Here is a 14,996-nt window from a genome sequence, read left to right as displayed (position 1 = left end):
GTCCCCTGCGTGCTGCGGGCTCTGCCTGCTGTCCCCTGCTGTCCCCAGCCTCGCCCCTGAGGGCTCAGGGGGGGATGGCAGAGCTCAGGCCGCAGCCTGGTGGTTCTGGCCTTGACCCAAGCCTCGACCTTCTCTCGCTGCCCGGTGCTGCGGGAGGGCTGGGATGCTGCACCTGCAGCGTGTCTGTGTTCAAGAGCTGCGCACTTGAGAAGAGCCAGGCCGCCTGCTCGATTTGGTTTGCTGGGTTCCTTGCGCACACACCCCCTCCGTATGTTCGGGTAGCAGCAGCAGTGTTGGGAAAAAGTGCTGGGATATAACCGTGGAAAAGAAAAGTGTCCGCAGAGCTGCTTCTGTACACGCAGTGCTGGGCTGTCCTCCCCCGGTGTCTGCCAGCGTGCTTCAGTTCTGACGTGGCAGTCACCTGCTTCTGGAACAAAGGAACAGGTCATTCTTTAGGGCTTCTTTCCACAAGGACAGTTAAACATTGGTGTAGGAATTCTGTGCCAGACTTCCATTTGGGATCTGATCCTTCTTAGAAGAATGTAGTAAGGTCAACTCTGGGGCTTAAGTTTGCGTTCACGGAAACAAACAACTGCAACAGCTTGATGTGTTACTGTTCCCAGTTGTCAGCCTGCCTTGGATCACGGGTTACCTCTTGCGCAGCAGCCCAGCCTGCTTGTGGTGGTTGATTCAGGTGATGTGCTGTAGCCTGAACGGAACTGCTGGCCTCGGTGCCCCTCCGGAGCTTTTTCCGGAGGGACAGGCACTTGCTGGCAGAAGGGAAGGGTGAGTGACTGAGAATGGTGACACATAAGCTGCCAAAGATAAAGGTGGTGGTGGTTTCTCCAGCTTTAGGGATTAGAGCCCCTAATGTGGATGCTGTTATGTCAGTACAAGTTCCCTGCTGCATCCATGCGCGGGTATTGCACTGGTTTCAATCAAGTCCATTTCTAATTGAGAACTAAGGAGTCGGTGCAGATAACACAGGTCAATGAAATCTAGTGACAAGAATGGGAGTTCTTCTTGTTTGTTTTGTGACAGAGGTGCTTAAACTGTGGTTAGACCTTCAGCAGCCGTGTTGCGTAAGCCAGCCTGAGCAGTTCCTGCTTCAGCAGTCCTTCCTCTGTTGTGTTACTTGTGGTGAACCAAATTAGGGAACTGAGCCAGCAGAAATGCAACACAACTTACAAATACCTGTCCTGAGATCTTGATCAGTTCAGTTGCCTGGATTCACTGCCTGGCTACAGACAGCGGTAGCTGTGCCAGCGCACTGAGGAGGGAACACAAGGCTGAGAACAGGCAGCCGGTACTACTTAAGTTGCTACTGCCAGAAAAAAAAGAAAAAAGCAAGCTAGATGGATTTTGTCTGCCGAGCACTGGTCTGAGGTTAAAGGCAGTTTGGAAGTCAGTAAAGTTCTATGCACCTTGCACTTCTGCCCTGAGATGTAACACTGTGCCTCTTCTCTCACCTTTTTTTGCAGTGTTTTGATGACCTATGATCACATAGAAATTACCTTCAGTGATATCGAACCTATGCCAGAGGCTTTCAAAGGGACCAAGAAAGGGAGTGTTTTCTTAACTCCCTACCGAGTAAGTAGTAAAAGGCTTTATCTTGTGTAAGGAGATAAGGGCTCTCTGCGATTCTGTATTTAAATGTCCTCAATGCATGAAAGTCAGGATAATCTACTCCCCCTTGAAGTATGGCTCATCCTCTCCCTCTTGGGAGCATTATGATTTCATTGCATATCCTATCTATTTGTCGAAAGATAATAAATCTGATTAGTTCTTATACAGGCAGCTGTTTAGTCCATCAGGCATCTTCAAGATTGGAAATTAGCAATGGTCTGGAAATGCTCAATGCAGCAGCACAACTACTAAATCATAGCTGTGTGGAGCACAGAGTTCTCTAGAAGCTGGGAGGAGTATTATCTGAGCAAGGGTAGTTTTCCTGGAAGGCTTTATTGCCTTGGGGCTTCAGTTTGCCCTTGTGGCTGTTCTGTGTAGCTTTTGGCGTGCAGAACTGAGGAGGAGCTTCAAATGTGGGAGGGAGTTTCAGTCCATTGGAAAGTCTCTTCAGATAATAAATTGGGGCTGTGTTTCCTGTTTGTTTTAAATACCCTTTGTAATGTTGTTTTCTTTGCAGGTTATCTTTGTATCGAAGGGAAAGGATGCCATGCAGTCTTTCGTGATGCCCTTTTATTTGTTGAAAGATTGTGAGATCAAACAGCCTGTCTTCGGAGCAAATTATATCAAGGGTACAGTGAAAGCAGAGGCAGGAGGTATGTGTAGTATAGATGTATGTTGTGTGTCTTAGTTCAGCTACCCAATTTGTAGCAAAGTAAGCATCCAGCGTAACCAAAACTGGACACTGACCAAATGGGTTTTTACGGTAATGCCACAATGTGTTTCTTTGAAATTAGCAGCTAAAAATATTCCCCTTATCTGCTCCCTGTACAGTTACAGTGAACAGATCTGTTCTGCAACTGATCTCATCCCTGCTCTCTGTGCAAAATACTACATTCACCCAGCCAAGTGATCTCACTGGGTAAACACGAGAGCAGAGTCGGCAAGAGCGAGGATGTCATTTTGCTTTGGTAAATCAGAGTTACCAATTCTGCATCCAGGTCCTCCTGTGCCAAAGGCTTGTGATCCGTTCTGGATCCGTTTGGGTTTTCAGGTGCAGATCTCTGGAGCGCTGTTCTCCATCATCAATTTCTTGTACAATTCAAGGAAAAGCGTGCTAAGGCTATAGTGCCTCTTAGTAAAAATGACACGTGGAAGAGAATGGACTGTCTTGAAAGTAGGGAATCTTCAAGGGGCAGTTTCACATTATGTTCAATGAGATGTTCATGGTAGACATTTTCAGGAATAATTATTTTTTTAAATCACTGTTTTATGCTTCCCCTTTTTACCAAGGGCACAAACTCTTTCATCCCAAGCTCGATGTAGTCTTAGTTGTGGCACTGAAATAGCAGTGCTTAGGCTTCTGTCTGTAATCCTGAAATCAGCATTGTTGCTTCTGTACAGGAGCAAAGCGGGACCATCCAGCGTGAGAGAAAGCCTGAGCAGTAATGACAAACTGTAAACTGTGTGAAAGGCAAATGGCTAAATCTTAGTGAATTTTCCCTGGAGGCCATCTCATGTAATGAGGATGTTGCTTTAACAGCCATGAGTCTGGTGTAGCTCAAAAGGCTCTCTGATCTACGTGTCCTTGTTCAGCACTGGCACAGCTGCTGCTTTGATGCATTGTTGGGACTCTCGGCTGTGCGTGTTTTTTTCAGTCTGTAATATGAGATGTCACTAATATTTGTTATTATCCTGATTTGAAATATCTTTTGTGGACTCTAATGGATTTATGTGGACCATGTTTTTCATTAAGTTCTTTGCTTTATTGGGCGCTCAAACTCCCAAACTAATTTATAGCTGACAGTTAGGTGTAGAGGCAAAGGCTTTTTAGCAAACGGGATTAACAAAATCCCTGTCTTCTGCACTAATCTTATACAAAGCTAGAGCAAATCCAGCGCTTCTGATAGTCTGGTCAGTCAGCAGCTGGTGTGGTAACAGGCACAACTTTAAAAAGCTTTTGAAGGTTTCCCTTGTTGTTGTCTTGTCTCTTCTTTCTTGACCTGAAAATACCCCAATGTGAGTTTTTCTGATAATAGGGTAATTCTGCCACATTTATCTGCATTTTTTTCTTGGATATTTGTGATAAGCTCTTTAAAGAATTATATACGGAGCATCTATAGATAAAGCATGGAAGCTCAATAGCATCGAAATGGCTTCTCCTTGCTTCTGAATTCTGTCTTTCCTCCCTGCAGGTGGCTGGGAAGGATCTGCCACCTTCAAGATGACCTTTTTGGCTGGCGGTGCTATAGAGTTTGGGCAACGTATGCTGCAGGTGGCATCGCAAGGTATGAGAGTCTGGCGGTGTTTGCCACAGCTTTGTGGTTTCAGGAGGCCTTGCTTTCATCTCGCAGCAGGAGAGGTTTTAGGTTGGCAACAGGTTGGATTCAAATCCATGTGAGTTTCAGGCTGTATCTGGAACTTGCTTGCTTTTAAAAAATACTTTTTTCGCATCCAGTGAACAGATTTATTGGGATGGCGCTTGTTTGTTTTTCAGATAAGGACTCTAATTTATGGAGTTCTTGGCCTACAGGCTTGATGTTTTGATGAGGTCAATTTATCTTTACTTTTCCAGTCTCCAGAGGCGAAATACCCAATGGAGCTTATGGCTATTCCTATATGCCAAATGGATCCTATGCTTACGCACCAGCTGCAGCTAATGGGGGCTATCCGTACCCACCTCCTCCTCCTGGTAAGTTTGGGAATTGAGGATGGGGATTGCTTTAGTTAGCAAGAGTTAAAATAGGTAAAAAAAGGGGAAGAAATACAATTTTTACATTGTCTTTTACATTGGATCTGTTGCCTTGTGCAATTTTTGTTTCTGAGCTTAATTATATTTGCCTTTGGCTTGTTCTGGTTTGTATGCTGTGGCCCACCCAAAGGAGTTAAGTCTTCAGCTGTGTTATTTCCTTTCCTGACAGAGTTTTATCCTGGCCCTCCTGCGGTGGATGGAGACATGGGTTACATGCAGCTTCCACCCCCGCCATACCCAGGGCCCATGGAACCCCCTGTCAGCGGTCCAGACCTGCCTGTCACTCCCGCAGGTAAGAAGAAAACCGAGAGTCAACTTAAAAGCTCCACTTAGAAGTTCAAATTGTTTAGGAGAGGGATTAGGGATCTCCCCTAATGTCCAGCCTTTATTTCCAGCTCAGTCTGGAGGCCAGTCTGATTCTCTCCAGGGTGGATGCCATTAGTAGATATTTTGTAGCTGGATTTATTCTTCTTGTGGCAGAAAAAATACAGTTTGTTATTCTCCTGTTTTGGTAATCTTGCTCTCTTGGATGAATAGAAGGAAATTGATGGTGAAATATGTTTCTAGTCCGTGTTAGTTAGCAGACGTGGCTTTGCTGATACTCACTCCTCCTTCCCCCGTTTCATTCTAACCTGATCATTTCTGCTCAGACAATATGGAACTGAGGTAATGGGAAAGGAGTTGGGGAAATGTCAGTCTCCTTTTCACTCATTTGGGATTTATTGAACTGATTTTGAACATGGTCTTAAAAGGACTTAATGTGGGGAAGGAAAAAAAAAAGGCAGGCACATCTGTGGTTGGACATGACCATGGATCTCTCACAGGTAAGGGTGATTGTCTGGATGGGGATTTAACTTCTCTCATTTGAATAAGCAACCAGTCATCTTTGAACTATTTTTGGAAAGTGGTGCTGATCCAGATGGTTGTACAAGATTTTTGTATTTTGCAGAAATAGAGGATCTGGATTATCTTCATAAATTTTCATCTTTAAATTCCCTGAGCTGCTGTAAACTTGTGCTGATTTATGTTCTGTCTTGTGTTTTCACTCCCAAGAAGGATGGTCTGTTGCCTGCCTTTTTAAGGGGCATTGCCTGTATTCAGGCAAAACAGCTGTGAGCATTTACTTGTTGGCTAACAGGCAAGTCCCAGGTGACATTTCCAAACTAAATCTTGGTCTGTTCTCTTTGAACTTGACAATCCTGTGGCAACTGGAAGAGATAATGCTCCATTGTCGTGTTTTTTCTAGCTCTTTTGCAACTTGAGCGTTGGTCGAATAGCACTCTGTTAATAACACTTGATGGCCAGGAACATGTGGAGTTTTTGTTTGATTGTAAGAGTTCTCTGCATGTCACCAAGTCTGTAACTTCTCTTTCTGTGACAGCTGAAGCCAAGGCTGCTGAAGCCGCTGCCAGTGCTTACTACAGCCCAGTCAACCCACATAACGTCTACATGCCCACGGTGAGTTCCTGTATCATTCTGGGTTTGCAGTGTGAGCCCAAGTGTGTGTTGTCTGAAGTCCCCATTTCCATCAGGGAAACTGGTCCCTGCTAAACTGAGTTTCCACAAAGATTTGCTGTTTGTAGGAGGGTCAGAATCGTGTACAAGTAGAAAGGGTTTAGAAGTGCAGTGCGTTAGCAGTTCTTTTTCTCAGTGACAGAAGAAAGCTTGCCTGAATTGATTTGGGGTTTTTGTTGTTGTTGGGTTTTTTTTTTTTTTTGTCCTTAGCATGAATTGATATTCTTTTATTGTCTTTGTTTCAGGACCAGCCACCCCCTCCTCCATACTTCCCACCAGAGGACAAGAAAAACCAATAAGCTAACACTGAACTTCTCCACAACTCATTGCTTTCTTACTTCCCATTTTGGCAGAATTCTTGGGGCACAGTCCATAGCACTGAGGAGTAGAGCCTTCCCCTGAGGCACGTAGCTTTCATGGACTCTAGTGGTAGATATGTGCAGAGCAAAGGGAGAGATTTCAGCAGCCTGGGTTACCTCGTAGAGCTCTGAGGGTTTGCTGTCCTTCCGCAGTATTCCTGTCTCCCTGTGCCCGGCATCACTAGAACTGGAGCTTCTCTTCATTTGTGATTGTTTTCCTTAAGTAATTTTTTTTGATACTTAAATGATACCTCTTTAGAGTAAGCAGCTGCTCCAAACTGATAATTAACATGCTCATAACATGGACACAAGGCTGTTGGGGGTCCTTGAATTTACCTTAGTGCACAGCCAAGAGCATCTCTGGACACAGGGATGTCTCTGGGTGTTGCTTGCAACCCAGAGCATCACATCCAACTTTTCCCTCTGCTGCTGGGAAAGGGCTTCAAAGGGAAGCTTTGGGATCTCAAAGGAAATTCTGTTTTTCAGATATCTGTTAAACTTTCTTGTTTTTTTTCAGCTGAGTCATTCCTGACAATCGTAGCAAGTAATCTGGTAGCCCTCCAGATTTCCCTGCTGTGCAGTGCATATGGTGATGCTGATGAGCTTCCCTTCCTAAGAAAACATACTGCTCTTTACAGGGTTGATTAGTATCTAACTAATTATAGATCACATGGGAACACTAACTTTCTGTTGTCTCTTTTTTTCCAGTTAGATATGTGAGCTTGAGATCACTAAGTCCTGAATAGTCTCTTTATAGTCTGTAATGCACTTTTTTTTTTTCCCCTGCTGTAACACAAGTTACAGTTTTTGGCCAGTGAAGCATCTTACCGCTGTGATTTAACTGGTGAATGAATAGCTAATAGGGAGAAGATAGTCGCTTTACTTCTGCCCTGGAAGCAGCTGAGAGAATCTGCACAATGTTGGAATAAGCTGTGAGGTACAACTGAGCTGCTGGTTTGAATGGTGTTTAACGCTCTTAGTGTTCTGGGATCAGCTCTGGATTTGCTTCCCAGTAACTGGAATGTGGGTGCCTTGAACTGAGGGTTCAAGCGTTTTCCTCCCGTAGTGCTGATCTCATTAGCAACGGCTCTAGTAGGCAGAACCTCTGCAGCACTGGTCAGTAACCCGGTTGTGAAACTACAAAGCTTTGCACAAATCAGACTTCACTGACTTCTGACAGTGTCGGTGAGAAAGTCCTTCCCAGCGAGCGTGAAGAAAGATCGTGTGCTATGAAACTGCTGAAACTTGCTGCATGCAGCCTGCTTGGAGAGAAATACGGTCCACCTCCTGTTTTCTTTTGGTTTGAGTCTAGCTGATTAATGAAATCGCTACTGTATGTGCACTGACTTTTCTAGAATTGCTACTGCAGTGATGTAAAGAAATGGTTATTTAAAAAAAATATTTATTTTGAAAATGTTTGATTAATATATTAATGTGAAATGACTTTTGAATGCAGATTTGTTTTGCCAAGACTGTGAAGTAAAGAGAAATCAGCTCAAAACTTCTGGTGTTTGTGCATTTCTGTGTGAGTGGGCAAACTCGATGGTGACTTTGGAGAGGGAGAGGGAGAATGGAACAACAGCAAAATCACTTGGATTTTGGTCTTGGCTATTCACTGGTGATGTTAGTTGCTTGATTTCTCTTGACTGACTTTGAAATTAAAATAATGTCAAAATCTTTTAACAAACGCCCATTTTGCTTTTCCTGTTGGAAACCTGTGAGGCGACTGCTTAACACTTTACCCAGCTGTGTTACCCAGATGGCTTTTCCAGACCAGTTGTCCCTGTAAAAGTTGTAACCTATTGCTAGAAGTAGTCGAGGGATGTAGCATAGTTGTTGCCTCTAAACTCTGTCTTTAAAATTATGGATTGCTTCTAATTATCCTTTAAAAAAAAAATTAAGTGTGCTGCGATGCCTGGGCAGTTCTGCTCAGATCTGAACTCTCCAAGGGGTGTTGTTCACCTGGTGGCACTTCTCCCTGAAAAAACCCTGGCAGCATGAGGGTGTGCTCCAGCAGCTGGGTGAGAGCTGTTACCCTCATGGGTGAGCAGGATTCAGCGTGGTGGTGTAGTTTGGCAGGGCAGGGGAGGAGCTGCTCCACGTGGGATCTGGTCCGGTGGTTACTGGCATCGGGTGCGTCCCTCCAGTTTGCACTGACGTGTGTCAAATGGGAATTATTCCGAAGCTGCTCTACAGGCAACATCCGAACCCTGCTCAGCTTCATGCCTCTTCCACGCTGTGCCCAGCTGCCTTAAAACTCCTGAAGCTCCCTGATCAATGGCGTGGACATCTTCCAGGTTCTGCTTGTCTCTCCTGTCCTCCCCCGTGGCTGTTTGACTGCGTTTTAGGGCTGGCTGATCTACTTGGGCTTGTTTTCTGCAGCACGAGGTGGGTGGAGAGGGAAAGCATTAAGAGAGAAAATGTTACAGCCCAGTAGGAATCCAATAAATCCTGTTTTGTGAATTAAATTACTTCAAATCGAGGTTTCCTGGATCACATCAGTCCAACTGTAAGATGCTGCAGAAACTGCTCTGTACTCTGTTCTGTTTGAAAATGATTCGCTCCCAGTTACCCTCTGCTCCCAGAGAGATAATCTTAGGAAACGGAGCCTGCACAAAGTTTCCAGGTCTCTCGCCCAGCACCACTCACTGTGCAGCTCTCATGCCAACAATCAGCACAAACCCGTGAGGTTTTGGTTTGTTTTTTTTTTTTTTAATTTTTCCTCAGCTACGTGTGCTTGAGATGAGAAACATGGAGCTAATCCGCTCTGATGGGAACTTGGCTCCATGGTTCAAGCTGAGCGTCTCTTCCGCTGGTACGGACAAGTGGGGAGATCTGCAGAGAGACCATGAGGTTTGCTGCCTGGAAAAAGGGAAATATGTTGAGAGGATGAATCAGGCTGGAATAAATGAAATATTCCTCTCCTCAGCATGGCTGTTAGTGAGCTAAATCAGCGGCTTTTGAGCTGTGAGCTTTTCAGAAGGGGTTGTTGGTGAATGTCCCTGTTCTTCCAGGCTAGAGCTTGGCATGGTCTATGGGGAGCTGAGCGCTCCAAAACAGACTGATTGTGGTCGTCTTGGTGTGTTTGGAGCACGCTGATGAGAAGTGAAGCGTGTTTTGGGAACACTGAAGCTGTGGGGCCAAAAGGCTGGGCGAGTCGCACCGTGCTGGCTGGTGCAGGTATTGGGTTGAGTGGAGCAGAACGATTCGGGAGGGTGGAGATTTGGGCAGATGGAAGCCGGGGAGAGCCCCTGCCTCGCTTGTTAGAGCCTGAACGCTCAGATTGGGCTGAGATCCGCCAGCACTCGCTGCCATCTCCCTGATGGGAACTGGGCTCTGCTTTGGAAAGGGGTTAGAGAGGGCGGAAGGGTCGGCTGGTCCTGCTGCCCGTGTGGATTTTAAATATTAAAGCAGGGAAGTGCAATGGAAAGTCTGCGTCTGCTCTGGCAGGGGGGTGGGAGTGGGGCAGGAGGAAATGTTGTGCATTAATGCGTCTCCAGGTCTGGTCCCTGCGTGAATGATTCATCAGCTCCGCAGCAGCAAGGCTGCCATGTGAAAGCTAGATGGGGACCATTAAATTCCAGTTTAGTTGTAGTACTGGAGAAAGAGAGGGGCACAGGGAACAGTGAGTGCTGGATCCCGGTCGTCATCTGGCACAGATTTTCTCCCACCACATACAGTTCTGTCTCCTTGATGCAACTTGGGCTCTTCCTCTGAGACGTCGCTCGCTGTGTCTTGTGCCCACTTCCCCGCTCTGCCCACGCGGCTGTTTCCCCCCCCAGGAGTGTGGTGTAACTGGGTATTTCTAAAGCGCTTTGAGATCTTATGCAAAAAAACTGTCACTGCGGGAACTGCAGGTACGGCTTACGGGTTTCCTGCTATCGGCCCTGACATCTCGCTGGTACCCCTGGGGCTGGGGAAGGTGTTTACGCTGGAAGGACGGGGTATATGTGTGCTTGAAGAGACTGAGCCCTCCTCCTCCTCCTCCTCCTCCACACCATCCTGCCCAGATTTTACCCTGAGCGCTCCTGTTCTGTGCAACCTACTGTAAAAAAAAAAAAAAAAAATAAAATTATTTTGTGTTAATAGCTGGGGGATGCGGTGAGCGGTGGTAGTGACCAGGGTGAAGCCAGCCTGGCCAGCGCCTGCCTGCCCTGCGTGTGTGTGTCCTTGGGGAAGGTGAGGACTCCCCAAGCTCTCCGAGCAGTAGACATTAAATCACATCTCTGCCGCGTGATGGACACTGTGATTTATGAGTACGGCTGGCAGTGCCGGCTCCCTTCACAGGCACTGCTGGTGGTGGCGGGAGGCGCAGGGTGAAGGTTGGACCCGGTTGTTCCCGGAGCAGCCGGGAGCGGGGCCAGCCCTCGCCAGTGAGCGGCTCGCGTTGGCCAAAGCGGTCGCATTGCGGGCACCTCCGGCCGTGAACATCTGCTAGGTTGGTATTCAGAGTTGGGTTTTGCTGCGACAGGCTGAGATCAAGGGGTGGTTTCAGGTTTAAAGCTGTAGAAATAAGCCCAAGTGACAAATGTGGTTTTTTTGTGGGTTGGTATGAAATGCCGGGACGTGGAGGGCGGAGATCTTCGTTTTAGTCAAGGGATTTCTCTGCAGCCGTGCCGGGTGACTCTCCTGCGTGAGTCAGCTCCGAGAGCTGCCATCATGAGACTGAGCTGGAAACCGGTATTTCAGCACCCGCCTTGCTCAAGGGCCGTCACTGTGCCACCGGGAGAGGTCCTGGCGGGATGTGAAGAGACACATGTCACAGTGAGCGGGGACTCGGAGCTGCTGGATCTTCAGCCTCAGGGTGCAAACGGACCGGGATCCACCTCCGCAGTGTCCTCCCAGCTGCCCACCTGCCATTTCCTACAGTCTCCGGATCCTGCAGCAAAAGGTATCAGCCTGGACTCCACCTGCGGGCTCGGGTCAGCAAATCCCATTGTCCTGAACCTTTCCTTTCCCCTGCTCAAGTCCAGCCTCTCCTCCTCCTCCTCCTCCGCGTACTTTGCTCCGTAAGGGCTGGGCTCTGGTGGGACACAGTCACTCTCCTGTGCCATGGACCAGCTGCAACAATATTCCATGTCTTGGGGTGTCTGTCTGGGATCCAGGGGCAGTCAGGGGGGTTCAGCCCTGCAGCCTCCTCCCCTTGTCCAAGGATGCGGCTCCGCAGGGCTCTGTGGGTGCCTCGGGGAGGTTTGATGTATGTGGGGAGCAGTGGCAGTGGAAAAGCCGTGGGGGGCAGCAGTTTTGGTGTTGAAGCTGGTCAATAATTTGGGGTGTGTGCTCCAGGAGAGGCACAAAGCTGCTTAATGCACACCCCAGGGCACGCCTGGTACCCGGGACCAGCCCTGAGTCCTTCCACCCTCACCAGCATCTCCCCTGCTGTGGGTCCTGCTGTGGGTCCTGCTGCTCTGAACTGTGCCCCAAACCAGGAGATGGAATGGCCTCAAAATCCGTGTCCCCCCTTTCCTGTCCCTGCAGCGAGAGCAGCCGCTACCCCAGCCCCGTGGGGGGTGAATGATCAATGCGGTGGCCGACACTGAGCTCATCTCTCCGGGGGAGGGAGATGGGCGAAATATTTGCTGCATACACATAGCACACGGCAGTGATGGAGGAAATGTTTTAAAGCTGTTGCGGGGTGCCCCAAGCCAAACAAATGGCATCCAGGTCAAGACATGAAGTTTGTCACCTCCTCAAGGACAAGGCAGGCTGCTGCCTAGGGGGGGCTGTGCTCCCCCAGCCCTGTGCAGGGACCAGATGCAGCGTTTGAACTGGGATGGTGTCCGGGGGGTCAGCCCCATGCTCTGGGTTCCTGGGGACCAGGGGGGGACAAGACACGCCATGCTGTCCCCTTTGGGACCCAGCCACTCCCCAGGAGCTGGCACAGCTCTGAGCGCAGAGCTTGGCATCGCAGCAGCATTTCCTCTGGAGGGGCTGGGGCTGGCCGGGGAAGCCGGTGAAGCCCCCCACCCAGGGTGCTGACAGCCTCTTGGGCAGCGTGGCCAGAGTCATCCTCGCACGTGGCGGGTCTCACCCCAAACCCGTGCTCCCTCCCGGAGCTCCGGGGGAAACACATCTTTCACAATCACCCTGCCCCATGTGGGTGGCTGGAAGTCCCCGTTCCTCTTCCCAGAAGGATGCCGTTTGCCTTGATGTCCTTCTAAGATGTGCCAAATGGGGTTTTGGGGGGGTGCTGTGTGTCCCCCCCATCCTTCCCAGGTACCATCATCTTCTGCTCAGTGCATTCAAAGCCCGTTGGAAGGAAAGATGTGGGGTTAGGGCAGAGATAACGGGAAGGCGCTGTAGCAGACAAGGAGGGGAAACGCCTGACATCCCTCCCGGCTGTGAAATCGCTGGTCCCAGAGCACACGGGACCCACAGGTCCCCAGGGGGACACCCTGGCCAGGCAGCCGCAGGGAGGGGGAGCAGGACTGTCCCTGGGCTCATGTTGAAACCAGCTTCCTCCCCTCCGCGCCGTGCTTTTGCCGTGCGCCTTGCCAAACTCCAGCAGGCACAGCCGGTTTTGCAGAGTCATTGGACCCCGTGTTTAAAAGGAGAAGTGAGGGAGGGACATGTTGAAATCAATTTTTTGACTATTTGCCCTCTCCCAGGCGAGGGATTGAGCTAAGGGCGCGGGCAGGCTGCGGCGCCGGGATTCTCAAGCCACGAGGTAGGGCGATGCTCTGGATGTGTGTGGAGGGGCCTTTCGTTCCAGGGTTTTATTTAAGATACCCTTTAAAGAAGGTCATAATGCTTGTTCTTTGGAGATCTGTTCTCTCAGCAGCACCTATAACCCTGTGCACCAGTTAACTGTGGACTTTATACCGGGGGCAGGCTGTGACCCCCCAGTACAGCCCCACAGCCTGTAAGGAAAAGGGATTTCTGTTTGGATGAGTTGTTCCTAAAAGGAACGGAGGGGTTTGCTCTGTGCTGTGTTCATTCTGCATTGTTCTTACGTATGGTACGTGCCCCTGGCTGGTTATTCTGGGGGGCAGGTTGATGTTGTGGGGAGGGAGGGCTGTTCTAGGGAATGCTGACCCTCTGCCTTTGGAAAACAAAGTCCCTTTACATTCCTGAGCTGGGGTGTCTGGGACATTTTGCGAGGTCCTGGCTGGTTGTCCTGTGGGTCTGGGGCATGGAGTTTATTGGGATTGTCTCTACCAAGCAGAAATCTGCCCTAATTCTGGAGCTTGTATATCGGGCTTTTCTTATTGCTTCCTGGACAAGGAGTAATTTGAGGTGCAAATACAATGAGAGACGTGAGCTCAGAGGTTTTTGTCACTGGTATTCAGTGGAGCAGGTAGCTGCTGGTAAAAGCCAGGGGAAGTCTGGATGTTTGCTGCTATTGAAGCAGGATCACCACATAACTCTCCCTTTGCACATGCAGAAGCTCAGAACCGTGCGAGCCCTGCACAGAGCCCTTCCCTAAGGACCAGGCTGGCCTCTGATGGGGGATGTGTGCTGCCCACCCCGCCGGGCTGTGCCGGAGCCTTTCCAGCCAGACCTGCAAACCAGCCACGAGCAATGCAGTGACTGGCGGGGGAACTTCTGGGGAAAGTGCTTTTTAGCAGACGCTTCCACACTGGAGCTGAATTTTTCCTCTCTAAAACCTGTAAAACCCCAGCAGAGCCACCGGCTGCTGGCTGGAGAATGGTTGCCTGGTGCTTGGCCATATTTATGAATGCAGTGGATTTTATTTCTTCGGCATTACAAGGAGAAGGCAGGTGGATTTGAGGTTTAACTAAACTCTTACCAGTTTTTCTCTCTGTGCTGGTTGAGGTACAAGACATTTCTTTGACTCCTGTTATTTTTCATTGGCAAGAAGCAGCGAAAGGTGTGAGCAGCTCGAGGATGCTGCGTCCCCGTCCTGCCTTTATCTCTGTGGTTGCTCTTTGCTCGGCCAGATTTGGCTTTTGCAATCAAAGCTAAAAGCAAAGACGACAGCAATCATTTCCAAATGCCACCGTGCACTTTACATCTCCACCTCCCACTGACAGCATTTTGCAGTGGAGTGCGGCGCTGATGTCCCAGATCAATAAACAGCGTTTGTGTGTGTCAGGGGAGAGGGGATGCAGAACAGAAATCGGCTCCTCTGCCACGTCCCCCTCCATCAGTGAGGGAGGAGATGCTTTTAAACAGTTTCCCCAAGGCGAAGCAAATGCCAGGCTGGTTAAAGTCAAAGCTGAGGCATCTCTGAGCATCTCTGCCAGTGAAGGGGACAGGCACCATCACCAGGCACAGGGTGAGGAGGCGGCTCCACTGCCGAACTGGGAAGTGACGGTGAAGCCCAGTTCCTCGGGGCTGCTGTGCTGGTGCCTGGGGGCGGTTACAAAAGAGCCCTGGGAGAGAGCAGAAGCGTAAGGAGCAGCTTTTTTTCAGACCTTAGGGGATGAGGCTGAACGATTGCAGGGATGGCTTTCGGCTTTTGGGTGTCTGCCTGTATCTCTGAGTTTTTATTCTGTGGATTAGCTCAGCACCCCCCTGCCCCTGCCAGCTCCCTGTGCGTGTGCTGTGCGGCCCCTCACGGCCCTGGTCTCGTGCTGGCTGACCCAGGTCAAGCAAACCCGATCCCAACATCAACCTGCTGCCACCGCTACCAGCCCCTTTTCCATCTCCTGGCCCCACAACAACTTCAGGGAACCCCTTTGCCAGTAGAACCTGCTCTTGCAGGGTTTCAGGGCGAAGGGAATTTGTGTCTCTCCTAAAGCAGCTAAAACACTGCAACCCTCCTTAATGAAAGGATGGCAAGG

General features: G+C 49.2%; 1 protein-coding gene across 1 annotated transcript; it reads left to right on the top strand.

Annotated features, from left to right (window-relative positions):
* The first annotated feature begins 1,485 nt into the window (after positions 1 to 1,485).
* Positions 1,486 to 6,384, top strand: WBP2 (WW domain binding protein 2). Its single transcript, XM_010086636.1, has 7 exons — positions 1,486 to 1,590; positions 2,144 to 2,279; positions 3,819 to 3,911; positions 4,199 to 4,315; positions 4,545 to 4,667; positions 5,757 to 5,833; positions 6,136 to 6,384. The coding sequence occupies exons 1-7, from the start codon at positions 1,489 to 1,491 to the stop codon at positions 6,187 to 6,189; spliced, it is 702 nt and encodes a 233-aa protein (XP_010084938.1). The 5' UTR covers positions 1,486 to 1,488; the 3' UTR covers positions 6,190 to 6,384.
* The last annotated feature ends 8,612 nt before the right edge of the window (positions 6,385 to 14,996 follow it).

The sequence above is a fragment of the Pterocles gutturalis genome, unplaced genomic scaffold (genome assembly GCF_000699245.1).
Source record: "Pterocles gutturalis isolate BGI_N339 unplaced genomic scaffold, ASM69924v1 scaffold14066, whole genome shotgun sequence".
Classification (NCBI taxonomy): Eukaryota; Metazoa; Chordata; class Aves; order Pterocliformes; family Pteroclidae; genus Pterocles; species Pterocles gutturalis.
The sequence above is the reverse complement of the archived record's forward strand: the minus strand, read 5'-3'. Positions and strand labels throughout refer to the sequence as shown.